The following is a 13,898-nucleotide window of genomic DNA, read 5'->3' as shown; positions in this document are numbered from 1 at the left end:
TCTCTATTGAATAGGCTTTTGTCCTCCGAGAAATTAAATGACTACTGTTCATTTTATAATTCATCTTCCTTATGGGTTAAAATCAGGAATCTTTAACATGGGGTCAAGGATGCCCTAAAGAGTAAGTACATGGATAGAATTCAAGGAATTCATGACTTCGGATGGAAAAAAAAAATTCCTTTTTATTTTCACAACTTCTAACTGAAGCCTAGAATTTTCTTCAATTATGAATTTTGGGGACAAAACACAGTACTATTAGCTATATTAAGTTGTTGCAGATATCTTGAACTATCATTGGCATTAATCACTACTTCAGAATCAGAGTAGTTGTTAGACTTTTTGATAGTTATTTAATCCCTTAAAGAAGCGCTTACATGATTGTCACACGTGTGTTTTTTTAAAACTATTTTGATAACCGTCATTCCATACAATAGGATGTTTGGGATATGTATTTCATTTTATGCATTTCAAATTTTTTTTTTCTGAGGAGGGGCTTATAGGCTGTCAAAGGGACCCATGGCACAAAATGGATAAGAACGCCTGAACTAACTAGGCTTTCTGGACTAGCCTTCTGTTTTCCTCGCCTTCCATTACTTCAGAGGCTAGAAATGAAAGCGCTCAGCACCCCAGCCGCCCTTGCAGCAAGGGCTGGGCACGGCGTCTCGGTTCTGGTCCGTGAGGGGTGTGTGGAGGCGGATGGGGCGGGGAGGGTCGCGGGGCAATGAGACCTTTCATGGGAGGAATTGCCTTCAGGAATAAGATGACAAAGCCTCTTGAGCATAGACCTTTTTTGCCCTTCTCCCTCTGTCTTTCTGCCTGGATTATGGATGCAATGCCTGAATTGGGAGCAGCCGTTTTGCAACTCCGAAGTCGCGCATGAAAGGAAGCAGCGCTGGCAACATTGCGAACTGCTGCACAGCCCCGGACTTGTTACATGAGAGACTAGATGGAAAAGCCGCTGTGATCAGGTTTCTGTGGTTTGCTGCTGAAAGTAATGGTAATTGACAAACCTGGCAAACTAAGACCCATCTGTAACAGTGCTTCCTCAAACTGGAGTCCCCGGACACCTGGAATCCATGGGTGTATTCTTGAGAGTTTGAGAGATCTGTGAGAATGTTTTTTAGTGTTGTGTGTTCATTCTGATGATAACGCAAAATATATACATAGATTTATCTGTCATAAGAACTGAAATTTCTTCCAATGATAGCTTGCACCTGTAAGACATTTTTATAGGCTAAAACTTGAGATTAGTGTTTCTCAAGATGGGGCCTGTTTCAGGGATCTGGGTATGCATTTCTAAGTATGCTCGAGGAATTATTTTCCTCTTAACTAGGGTCGCTATTCATCAAGTTGGAGAAACACTGATTTATGACAAACCTCCTGGGAAAAATGCAGTCTGAGTTCTAAAACAACAGCTTAAAAATAATCTGGGAAACAATACCATGCTTAAATCAATGTCTTTCAAGGAGCATGGGTTTCGGAGTCCACAGCTCTGGATCTGAGTCCTCGCTACAGTACTTACCAGCTCTGTAGCCACGAACACAACCTACAAATTTACAAAACTTCTGCCTCTTTATGTGGGGATAGTACTTGTTCTTACTTTGCAGAGTTGTCATGTTGTAAAGATTAAATGACATAATGAGTACTGAGAGCTTCAGAGTCCAGCACACAGCACTCAGTAAGTGTTGATTATTGATTATTGTTCCATTGTGATATCAAATAGCTAGTGAAGAATCAATTTCAAATTACAATCCCCCCCTTTTTTTTTTAAAGAATTACTTTTCTGTTTGAAAGTCTTAAAGAAAAAAAAGAAAGAAATATTTCTTTTCTCATTGTGCTGGTCATGAGAACAGGCTGGCAGTACTGCTAAGTTCTTTAGAATGAAGGAGAAGGGGCAAGGCGGTTGTTCCTTTATCTGAACCTCTCAAGATGCCGGAAGAGCACAGAGCTGCAGCATGGTGCTCCAGGAATCCACAGCTTAGTTATGATGCTGTCTCCATTTCTGATTCTGTTAAATATCCTGGGAAGTAATTTTTGTATGCTGAGTCATATGCAGAAAGGTCCTATTTTTCTTCTTCTGATAGTTTGGTAAAATGTCTGACATTTTACCAAATTAAAATACTATTACAAATTAAAGATTGAAACACTACAAATTGTCACCACAAATTACTTATAAATTACAAAGGGAAAAATGGTAATTACAAAGAGGATAAACTGTACAATACGCTAACCAAATGGTCAAAGTTAACACCTCCAAGGGGCAAACAAAATCACATTCTTTCAGATGTACAGCCCTGAGAAAGTCACACGACTGCTTAAGTGGGGTTCCAGCCAATAGCACACACATAAATCTAGTCATGAAGAAACATCAAACAGAACTGGAGCTGTCGTCAACAAAAAAAATGGATGATAGTTTACCGAAATGTCAATAATATGAAAGACAAAGACTGAGGAACTGTTCCAGACCAAAGGACCCCAAAGAGACATGACAACTAAATGCACTATGTGACCCTGTATCAGAAAAATTGCTATGAAGGACTTTTTTGAGATAGAGCATGGTAGATCATACAAAAATATTGTGTGAATGTTAGATTTTCTAAATTTGTTAAGTGTAATGTTTTTAGGTAAAAGGATGTCCTTGTTATTAGGAAATACACACTTTACGGTTAAGAAGTGAGGGAATATGGTGTCTGCAACCAACTCTCAAGTAGTTCAAAAATGCATGTCTATTATACTGTATATGTGTATTTCTGTACTACACTATCTATGTATTACCTGATATATGTTACAAACATGTTATTTCGTGAGAACAAAGATGTTCTTTTACATGTGTGTGTGTATAGAGAGAGAAACAGAATGAGAATGATAAACAAATGTGGCAAGATGTTAAAAATTGGTGAACCTGATGGAGCAAAGGGGATACCATTCTTGCAACTATTCTGTAAATTTGAAATTATTTCAAAGTAAAAATTTCATAAAAATCAGTATGAATGATAAATTTAAGCATGGTTTTATGAAGAGAAAAGTGACTCTAAGTGTGCCATTGGAAGCACCTGCCACAAAAGTGGACATGAGGGAGTTTAACATTTGTACACACCCTGGGAGTCCAGAAGCCAGAGCTCTGCTCTCAGGTCTGCCCCTAGCCGTGTTGTCTGGACAAGCTCCTGGTTTGTGAGTCCTGCCTCCTCTCATAGCTGGGAGCTAGAAAATTCTGCTTCACTTCGTCTCTGTTTTACTACTTGAAAGTGGGGCGCACAAAATCTCCCTGCTTCCTCAGAAGACCTTAAATCTAATAAGAAATGAGGAGGCCATCGGATAGGCTGGTCTCTGGTCACTTTCATTCCTTTTTCAGAAAGACTCTTCTATGAATCGTCAGTAACTCTTCTGCTGTCCGTCTTCCTCAGCTGAGTGCTTTGTGATCGTAAGAGCCCCAGATAGGGCGGCCCTATTCCAGTGGGTGTTCAAGCGGCCTTCGAGAAATACTGTGACTCAGACTCTGGTCGAAGCTAGGATTTGTCTAAGGAAAGGGAGCGATAATGGACTGGAAAAGTTTCAACTACATGTAATCTTGTGTTATGGATTGAATTATGTCCCCTAAAAATGTGTGTCAACTTGGCTAGGCCATGATTCTCAGTATTGTGTGGTTGACCACCATTTTGTCATCTGACGTGATTTTCCTGTGCGTTGTGAATCCTACCTCTATGACGTTAATGAGGCAGGATTAGAGACAGTTATGTTAAGGAGGCAGGACTCAATCTACAAGATTAGGTTGTGTCTTGAGTCAATCACTTTTGAGATATAAAAGGGAGTAGTGAGCAGAGAGACAGAGGAACCTCATACCACCAAGAATAAAGAACTAGGAGGGGAACGTGTCCTTTGGACCTGTGGTCCCTGTGCTAAGAAGCTCCTAGACCAGGGAAGATTGATGACAAGGACCTTTGCCCAGAACTGACAGAAAGAGAAAGTCTTTGCCTAGAGGTGGCACACTGAATTTGAACTTCTAGCCTCCTAGACTGTGAGAAAATAAATTTCTGTTTGTTAAAGCCATCCACTTGTGGTATTTTTGTTATAGGAACACTACATAAATAAGACACCTTGTGTCTAACTGAGTTGGGTCTATAAACCTAGATTTGCTCAATCTGTATATACAGACACATCTGGTTTATCTTCACTCATTGGGGAATGTGCTCTTGCGTGTAACTGGTTCTGATGACTGTCCTCAGGGTTGACTGTGGTCTATTTCCCATGGCCCCAGGATTAGTATATCTTTTTTAGTTTTTTCCTTGGGAGGGGTATGTATATTGGTCTAGAATTTTCTTCCTTTCTATTCTTGTCAAATCCCCACTCTTCCCATAGGAAGTCTCAGATATACTATCACTTTCTCCATGAAATTTTCTTTGGACATTCTTCTGTCTGCTCCAATTGAAATGGATTTATTCCCTCCTTTTGGCTTTCTTATCACTTTCTGTTCACCCCCATAATAGCCCTGTAATGAACACCTTCCATTTTTTTTTCCTGGTACATATTTCTTTGGGGAGCTGCCATTTGATTCAAGTTGGTCACTAAACCTGGGGTCCTAACACTCAGCCACATGGGAGAACACATGGTATAATCTAGGCAAGTTAGGTTTTCTCTTCTGGGCAGCTAGCTGAATGTTGCGAGGTGACAAAGGGACTGAAAGTAGATGAACCTAAGTCATCAATAGCAATCCATAAAAATGGACCACAGATTTCCTTTCCCCTGAGACCCCTGGAGCCGCTCTTGTTCCTGTTCTCAGCTTTCTCTTTGATCCTGTGAGTAGCCCAATGATAATGTCCTTTTTTAGCTTTCGCCTGTTATGGATTAAATTGTGTTCCCCCAAAATATGTACTGGAATCTTAACCCTAATACCTGTAGATATAATCCTGTTTGGAAATAGGATTTTCTATATTATGTTAATAAGGTCGTATCACTGTAGAATTTGTCTTAAACCTAATCACTTCTGAGTTATAAAAAGAGCAGATTAACACCTCATAGGATTTGATTTCTTACTTTGGAGGGTTGGGGTCATGGTTTCATGTGACATCCCAGGTAATTGGCCTAATATTATTTTCAGTGCTTCTGTTCTACCTCCTATTTTGATGAATAGTGCTTGGGGTCTTAAAACCTTGCAAGTGGCCATGCAAGGTACAACAATCGGTCTCTACTGTCCTGGAGCAGCAGAGGAAGAGGGAGGGTCATGAGTAAGAGGAGAAAGTGGAATGCATGCCTAAGCGCCCCCATGAACAACTGCCTTCTTTGCCATGAGACCAGAAGAACTGGATGGTGCTGGCTACCATTACTGAATATTTTGATCAAAGGTTTCTATAGCAGAATCATGATCAAAAGGAGGAAAAATGTGGAACAGAGTTCCAAATTCTCATGGAATCCATAATTTCTGGAACCCTTGAGCCTGGATGAACCCCCAAAACTGCTGGCCTAAGAGAATCTTTAAATCTTAAACTTCAAATAAAAAGTATCCCCTGAAGTCTTCTTTAAACCAAACAGTAGTTTAGCTTATTTATTAAAGAATGTTTGCATTGAACATCAGCTCTTTTGAAGAACTATCTGTACGGGATCAAATTGGTAACAGCAACTCAAAAGGTCACATGGGAAGCTTGGGGGACAGTGAGTTCCTGTTAATGGAGGAACAATTCAGAAAAGGAGGGAGTTTTAGGCTGGGTTCTCTAGAGGAGCAAAACAAGTGAAGCATATATATAAATATATATAAAGAGATTTATTTCAAGGAAATGGCTCACACAGTTGTGGAGGTTGGCAAGTCCCAAATCCATGGGCTGGGCAGCAGGCTGGAGGCTTCTCCTGACTCATGTGGTTACAGGGGCTGATGAACCCAAGATCTGCAGGTCAGGTGGCAGGTGCTGGCTCATGGGGTTGCGGGAACTGGCGAATCCAAAATCTGCCGTTCAGGTGGCAGGCTGAAGGCTTCTCACGTCCCAAGAACTGAGGGTCAGAGGATGATGAGACAAATGCAGGATTGAGGGAGAGTGCTTTCATATTCATTGGATGCAGGCCACACCCCCAGGGAAACTCCCTTTCCCACTGATTGGCTGCTCACATCAGATCACAAAATGGAGGAAGATTATGTAATGTCTGCCAGACCACTGAGAATCATGGCCTTGCCAAGTTGACACATGACATTAACCATCACAGAGGGCGAGAATAGTTGCACAATTTGGAGAATGTAATCAATGTCACTGAACTGTACGGTAGAAATTGTTGAACTGGTGCATGTTTTGCTGTGCATACTTTCAACAACAATTAAAAAAAAAAAGAGCAGATTAGACACACAGGCATGCACACCGAGGGAAAGACAGTCACCACGTGAGGATCGCTCAGGAACTGAGGAATGCCCAGGATTACTAACAAGGAAGTCATCGACATGGCCAACATTGTGATTTGGACTTTAACCTCTAGAACTGTGAGAAAATACATTTCTGTTCTTTAAAGCCACCCACTTGTGGTATTTGTGTTACAGGAGCACTGAGAAACTAAGACAACCTCTAAGGAACCAACTTTAATGGTTAAAAGATAAGTTCACAGGAGCGCATTACAGGCAACAGATCCCAAAGGAAATGTTAATGTTTGGAATTGTTTATTTGACTGAGGTGTGATTCCCATTCATACTTTGGGACGTGAATGGAGTTGCTCATGGTGCACGGTGGTAAGCCAGCTAATCAGGTTATTTCCTTTGGTTCCCTGAGACTGGGAATATACCGAAGGAGAGCTGAAGGCCCCAACTACGTGTTGTGCAGACCACTTTAAGGCAGATGAGAGCAGCTGAGGTTGCAGGATATCATTATTGTTTCTGACTCATGAGCTGATTTAAAGTGAGAAAAGAACACTGAAAATCTCAATTCTCCTGAGAGGCATGACATAAATATTAGGGTCTTTACTTGGTATCCTGAAAGAATCCTTGGTGCTTTGGCCTTGACATCTCTGAAAAACCAGTATTAGACTGATTTTGCAGGTTCCTAAATTAAAGTTGAATTCACCATCTCACCAGGATTCTTAGATAAAACTTACAGCACTGATAAGGAAAAGATGGGGTTCCTGAAATTGACATGGCATTGTCTGGGCAGATTAGGAAAACTCCAGAACCCCAGATTCCAAAGCCACCGTCATATGGCCCTCCTTATGCTTCCCTAGCTGGGAGAAGCTGTCCCTCCTTGGAGCAAAAGCCAAAAGTTGCCCTGCTCTAACAGCAGCGAATTTACCAGAATTTAAACTTAACCTGTCTGGTGTGTGTGTTCATGTGCTACAGATTCAGAGTAAGAAAGAGGAGGAGCTGCAGGAATTCACTGATTTATATTACCAAAGATCTGCAGAGCACCTGAGGAGATAGACTTCAATGGTGGCGGACTAAGAAGGGCACAACTAGTTTTGGTTAGAGCTGACATTGTTTACATGCTGTCCTCACCAGAGCTCGCAACTGGTTGTGATTCTAACAGTATGCTGGGTTGCTTAATGCAAACCTAGACCAAATCCTGGCTCAAGCAAAGGGACATCATAGGCCCAGAAATCTTGACATAAAATGTAGAGGAAGGAATTAAATGTAGCAATAAAGGCATGCGGATATGCACCTATGATGGGTGTAGACTTCATCTGTGATCAGGGACTCAGGTTGTCCAAGCTACCCATCATTAATTGTGTTCTAATTTATTATCCTAGCCTTAAAATTGACTGTGTCCAGGAATACTGCATCATCATGTGGAAGCAGTAAATACTGAACTGAGTCTGGTAAGTCCCTGAAAACACAATGGATGTCTGGATGTCATCGGATGACATCATTCACACTCTCTAGGTGACTACGCTCCACTGCCATTCCTCCGTCTTTCCCTCAACCCACATGTATGGCTACATGAAGTGACCTCTACTACCAATCAAGGAGCCTGATGTAAGGATGTGGCAGCACATAAAAGAAATGGACAGCTGAGGCATTAGATCCATTTTTGGTGAAAAGGAAAGAAGTCCTCTTGTACCCTGCCACTTTGCTGAATCTTTCTATTAGATCCAGTAACTTTCCTGTGGAACTCTGGGATTTTCTATGTGTAAGATCATGTTGTCTGAGAATAGAGATAGTTTTACTTTTCTTCCTTTCCAATTTGGATACCCTTCATTTCCCTTTCTTGCCTTGTTGCCCTGGTTAGAACTTCCAGTACAATATTGAATAAGAGTGGTGATAGTGGTTATGCTTGTCTCATTCCCATTCTCAAGAAGGCTTTCTCCATTGAGAATAATGTTTGCTTTCGGTTTTTCATATATGTCCTTATATATGTTGAGGAATTTGGCTTTTTTTTATTATTATAAATATATAGGTAACAAAACATTTGCCCTTTCTACGTTCTTCACACGTACAGTTCTACGTACACCATGTTGTTCAACCATCACCATTAACCATTCCTGAATTTTTCCATCACCCTCAATAGAAGCTTAGTGTCCCCTAAGAATTATGTCTTCTTTTCCCCCTCCCTCCACCCTTCCCTGGTAACCACTAATAAGCTTTGATCTCTTGCCTATTCTAGATATTTCATATAAGTGAGATCATACAGTATTTGCCCTTTTGTGACTCACTTATGTCACTCACCGTAATGTTTTCAAGGTTCATTAATGTTGTAGCATTTATCAGGACTTCATTTCTCTTTACGGCTGAGTAATATTCCATTGTATGTATGTAGCACATTTTGTTTATCCATTCCTCTGTTGATGGGCATTCAGGCTATTTCCACCTTTTGGCTATTGAGGATAGTGCTGCAGTGAACACTGGTGTAGTTTTCATTGTGTGTTCCTGCTTTTAATTATTTTTGAGTATATACCTAGGAGTGGAATTGCTGAATCACATGGTAATTCTATGTTATGTTTCCCACAGTGTCTGTACCATTTTTTTTTTAGCATTCATGTAATAAACGTAATAAGTTTATTTACAAACATAACCCATATTCTATGTGAGTTCAGTATAGTTTGATCCAGTTCTCAGAAGCTGAACTTCTTAAAATGCCCCTCTTCTTATCTGTTTCATGGGTGAACTTAAACATCCTTATTTCTTATGCAGTTGGTGTCTTACTATAAAGAAGGGTGCAGCAAATCCAGATCCAAAGTACACAGTCATCATAATTAGTAACTTCCACTTGTTTTCCACTGGAAATGGCAAATTCTTCCCTGGGCCCTCCTTATAGTGGCTCCTGTGGACCACAGAGGTGGTAGACTTCCAGATGCTCTGCCCCAACATGGTGCTGTTGGAGGCTCTGCCACAGTGTCTGTACCATGTTACATTCCCACTAACAATGGACGAGGGTTCCGTTTTTTCCACATCCTCACCAACACCTGTTGTTTTCTGTTTTTTAATCATAGCCATACTAGAGGGTGTGAAGTGACAGCTCATTGTGGTTTTGATTTGCATTTCCCTAATGACTAATGATGTGGAGCATCTTTTCAGGCGCTTGTTGGCTATTTGTATGTCTTTAGTGAAATGTCTATTCAAGTCCTTTGCCCATTTTTTGATTGGGTTGCTCGTCTTTTTGTGGTTAAGTTGTAAGAGTTCTTTATATATTCTGGATATTAAACCCATATCCAATATATGACTTCCAATTTTTTTTCCCAATTTGTAGGTTGTCTCTTAGTTTTCTTTCTTTCTTCTTCTTCTTCTTTTTTTTCTTTCAATTTTCCCACTATCTTTATTCAGTTTTAGTGTTAAATTTATTCTGACTTCATAAAATAAATTAGGGAGCATAGTTCATGGATTGAATGTTTTAAGGAACACTGGAATTACTCCTTCTTGAAAGGTTAGATAGAACTGATCATGAAATCATCTAGGCCTGGAATATTTTTCAATTATAGATCTCTAATCACTTTTACAAATTCTTTAATGGTAATTGTTCTAACAGTTTTTCTACTTTATATTGCAATTTCCATAACTTACATTATGCTAGAAAACCATCTGTATCTTGTTTTAAAATAAGTGGATCTACAGTTGTATGAGGTATCTTGTATCATTCTTTTAATCACTTCTATATCTGTGGTTATGATTCCTTTCTTATTCTGGATCATGCATTTTTGAAGGGAGGCAAATCTTGAACAATGTAGGTTCCAAGTAGCCATTTCTTTTCTTTTATGGATGACATGGCAGCCCAGGGAAGCAGAAAACTTTTTTGAAACTTGACATTTAGTGTCCAGGGTGTTCACAAGGAAATATAAGGAAGATAAATGGACGTTGCTGAATTCATTTGCAAAAGATAAAAGAAAGAAAAAAAATTTTCCTTCATTGGTCTCTGCATGAAACATTTCTGAATTATAAGACCCATACAAAGAGCGTCGTTTCTACTAATATGTTGTAAGATATTTTAAGCAAGACTAAGAAAATAGGAATAGTGCACAATATACCAGAGTCACACTACTTTTTGTCAAATAGTGAATAGTGAGTAATCAAGTTTACAGTATTTTGTTCTGCCAATATCAGATTGTGAAACTATTCCTTAAGTTTGCATTTTCAACATAAATAACTATGTTTTTAATAAAGTGTTTTGTTGAGTTAACAGAAGACTTATAACAAAACATTGCTTTATTATTTAGGAAAGGGCTCAATGACAACTACTATAGTCATTAACATTTATTATGAAAAGGTGGAGAAAAAGTAGGTGGTGTGTTAAAGTTATTTGAAAATAGCTGACCATGTTATTTAAATTATTATTGGTTTTTGTACATGTATGACACCAAAAGACGATATTTAGTGTAGAAAACTTTGGCGGATGGCATTCTATGTACAATATGGCATATGTGTTCGATATTTGCAATTTATGTTAAATTCACATTTATAATTCCAAAATACAGATAGTGCTTATTACGTAGCTCACTGCAGAATGTACCACAATACACCTTTAAGTCTCTTCGCATATATTTTGTATTCTATTGTCCTTACAATTAATACATTTTTGAATTTTCATATGCCAGAGTGACAATTTCTATGATATATAAAGTATTTCCTATACTCTTTTCTATAAAAGTAGGAGCATGAGTTCTGTTATGGCATAACACTTTGCCCAAATTCATTAAATTGTTAAGGTTTCTCCTAAGGATGAATTGCACAATACACAATGAAATTGGGTATCTTGCTTAAAGCTTTCCCATAATTATTAGGTTTTCATTCCTGTAGGCATTGTTCCTAGCATGAACTTTCTGTTGTTTACTCAGGTTTGGCTTCTGGTAGAAAGCTTTGCCACATTCATTGCACCCATAGGGTTTTTCTCCTGTATGAGTTCTCCAGTGTTTATTGAAACATGACTTTTGGCTAAAGAATTTCCCACATTCTCTGCAGTGATAGGATTTTTCTCCTGTGTGCATTTATCGATGTACATTCAGGTGTGACTTCTCACCAAATGACTTCCCACATTTGCTTCCCACACAAAAGCTCTCTCTCCTGTATGTGTCCTCTGGTGTTCTGTGCAGTGTGACTTTTGGATAAAGGCTTTCCCACAAAAGAAACATTCAAAAAGTCTTACCCCAGTATGAATTCTCTGGTGTTTAATGAGGGTTGACTTATGTGAAAAGGTTTTCCCACAGTCAGTGCATCCATATGGCTTCTCCCCAGTGTGACTTCTCTGATGCCTAATGAATTCAGACTCATAGCAAAAGGCTTTCCTGCACTCACTACAGATGTGGGGTTTCTCTATAGATGGAATCCTCCTCCGTTTGTACATAAGAGAATTGGTTACTGCTGGTTTATACGTAAGTGCTGGGTTATGACTGAAAATTTTCTCACACTGACTGCATTCCCAGCATTTTTCTCCATTAGGTCTTCTCTCGTGATTCATAAACTGTAACAGTTTCTCATATCTGTAACATTCATCTTTCTTTTTGAACAGTTTCTTTTAAAACCAATCATGTTCAAATTATGTTTCAAGCTCTTTCCACATGGGTCCCAGTTATTGGGGCTTTGAATTGAAGGAAAAATTTCAGTCCTCAGAAGAGATATTTTCCCAAATTTATTACATCAATGGCTTTTTTCCTTGGGCAATGCTTTCTTGATGATGAATACACCTTGTCTCAAAAGTAGGTCTTGATGTCTTTTCCTGTGGACATTAACTTCCCAGAAGTCTTCTTGACAGTAGCAACCTGGGCACACTGCCTTAGAAATCCATGGTTCTTCTTCCTACTCCAGTTTGAGTATCACATCTGGTTTGGTGCCTTCATAACCTGTCCCGGGGAAATGATACAGGCCTTGGGCTGAGCTCCTTGATCTTCAGGGTCCACTGAAATGAGGTTTCTATAGGTCTCCAGCATCACATCCTGGTACAGGGCCCTCTGAGCAGGAATGAGCTGGTGCCTCTACTCTTGGGCAAAGCCCACGACCACATCCTTTAATGACACAGATCTCTGCTGAAGCTGATACTCAATCATTTTCTACAATTCTTGGAAAAAGATCTGTGACCTCTATAATCTTGGGGGTGTCAGAAAGCTGGGCACTTTCTTGGTGGATGGGTTCTTCAGCTACAGCCCTTGGCAGGGCCTTCTGTAGAGGTGACCAAGGTCCAGTTGTCCTGAGGGCTGGCAGGAGCTGGAGAGCCCATCCAGCAAGGTGACAAGATCCAAGGGTCTGCACGTCATCCAGGGAACTCAGTAATATCTTTGTTTTCTAACCACAGGCAAGGTCACATCCATCCTAGCTGCAATGTAGTCAGAATGGATTTCCAGAAACCAGGCTTATTCCTGGATGCTATTGCAGATGGGCATGTTATTACCTTTTCCAGAAAGAACCATGGTATCAGTTGTGCCCATCCAGAGTGGCCGGTGCACAGACTCAGTCGTGACTTTTTGTCTCTTAATTTTCTTGATAAAGTCCTTTGATGAACAAAAGTTTTTTCATTTTGATGAGATCCATTTATCTATTTTGTCTTTTGTTGCTTGTGCTTTAGGTGTCATATTTAAGATTATCAGAAATTAGATCCTAAAGCATTGTCTGTACATTTTCTTCTAGACGTTATATGAATTCAGATCTTACATTAAGGTCTTCAGTCCATTTTGAGTTAGTTTTTGTATATGGTGTGAGGTATGGGTCCAGGTTTATTCTTTAGCCTGTGGAAATTCAGTTGTCTGTGCACCATTTATTGAAGAGGCTGTATTTTCCCCATTGGACGGACTCAGCACCCTTATCAAAAATCAACTGACTATATATGTGTGGTTTATTTCTGGACTATCAATTGTATCCCATTGGTCTACATGTCTATCATTATACCAGTGCCAAACTGTTTTGATTACTGTAGCTTTATACTATGTTTTGAGATTGGGAAGTGTGAGTCCTCCTACTTTGATCTTCTTTTTGAAGATTGCTTTGACTGTCTGGGGTCCCTTGAAGCTCCATATAAAGTTGAGGATTGGCTTTTCCATTTCTGCAAAGAAGGCTTTTGGAATTTTGATGGATTTTGCATTGAATTTATAGGTTGTTTTAGGGAGTATTGACATCTTAACACTATTAGTCTTCCAATCTATAAGCATAGAATATCTTTCCATTTATTTATGTTTTCTTTAATTTCTTCCAGTAATGTTTTATGGTTTTCAGTGTACAAGTCTTTCACTTCCTTGTTTAAATTTATTCCTAGGTATTTTATTCTTTTAGATGTGATTGTAAATGGAATTATTTTCTGAATTTCCTTTTCACATTGTTTATTGCTGAGATATAAGAACCCAACTGATGTTTGTGTGTTGGCCTTGTATCCTGTCACTTTGCTGAATTCATTTATTAGCTCTAGTGGCTTCCTAGTGGGTTCTTTGGGCTTTTCTCTCTATATAAATAGGATCATGTCATCTGTGAAAAAAGATAGTTTTACTTTCTTCTTCCCAATATGGACACTTTTTTTTTTTTTTTTTTT

At 39.3% G+C, this 13,898-nt stretch overlaps 1 protein-coding gene and 1 pseudogene across 2 annotated transcripts; both read right to left on the bottom strand.

The window, feature by feature from the left end:
* Positions 1-9,073: 9,073 nt before the first annotated feature.
* Positions 9,074-9,265, bottom strand: LOC111822024 (cytochrome c oxidase subunit 7C, mitochondrial pseudogene; annotated as a pseudogene). Its single transcript, XR_002825311.1, has one exon. The product of XR_002825311.1 is annotated as a cytochrome c oxidase subunit 7C, mitochondrial pseudogene (transcript).
* Positions 9,266-11,145: 1,880 nt separating this feature from the next.
* Positions 11,146-12,429, bottom strand: LOC101347195 (zinc finger protein 793). Its single transcript, XM_004384256.1, is given in 4 exon segments — positions 11,146-11,427; positions 11,430-11,890; positions 11,893-12,227; positions 12,281-12,429. Coding segments are annotated over 4 exon segments (1,227 nt in total).
* Between the last annotated feature and the right edge of the window lie 1,469 nt (positions 12,430-13,898).

Source organism: Trichechus manatus, unplaced genomic scaffold, assembly GCF_000243295.1.
Source record: "Trichechus manatus latirostris isolate Lorelei unplaced genomic scaffold, TriManLat1.0 scaffold00120, whole genome shotgun sequence".
NCBI lineage: Eukaryota > Metazoa > Chordata > Mammalia > Sirenia > Trichechidae > Trichechus > Trichechus manatus.
The sequence above is the reverse complement of the archived record's forward strand: the minus strand, read 5'-3'. Positions and strand labels throughout refer to the sequence as shown.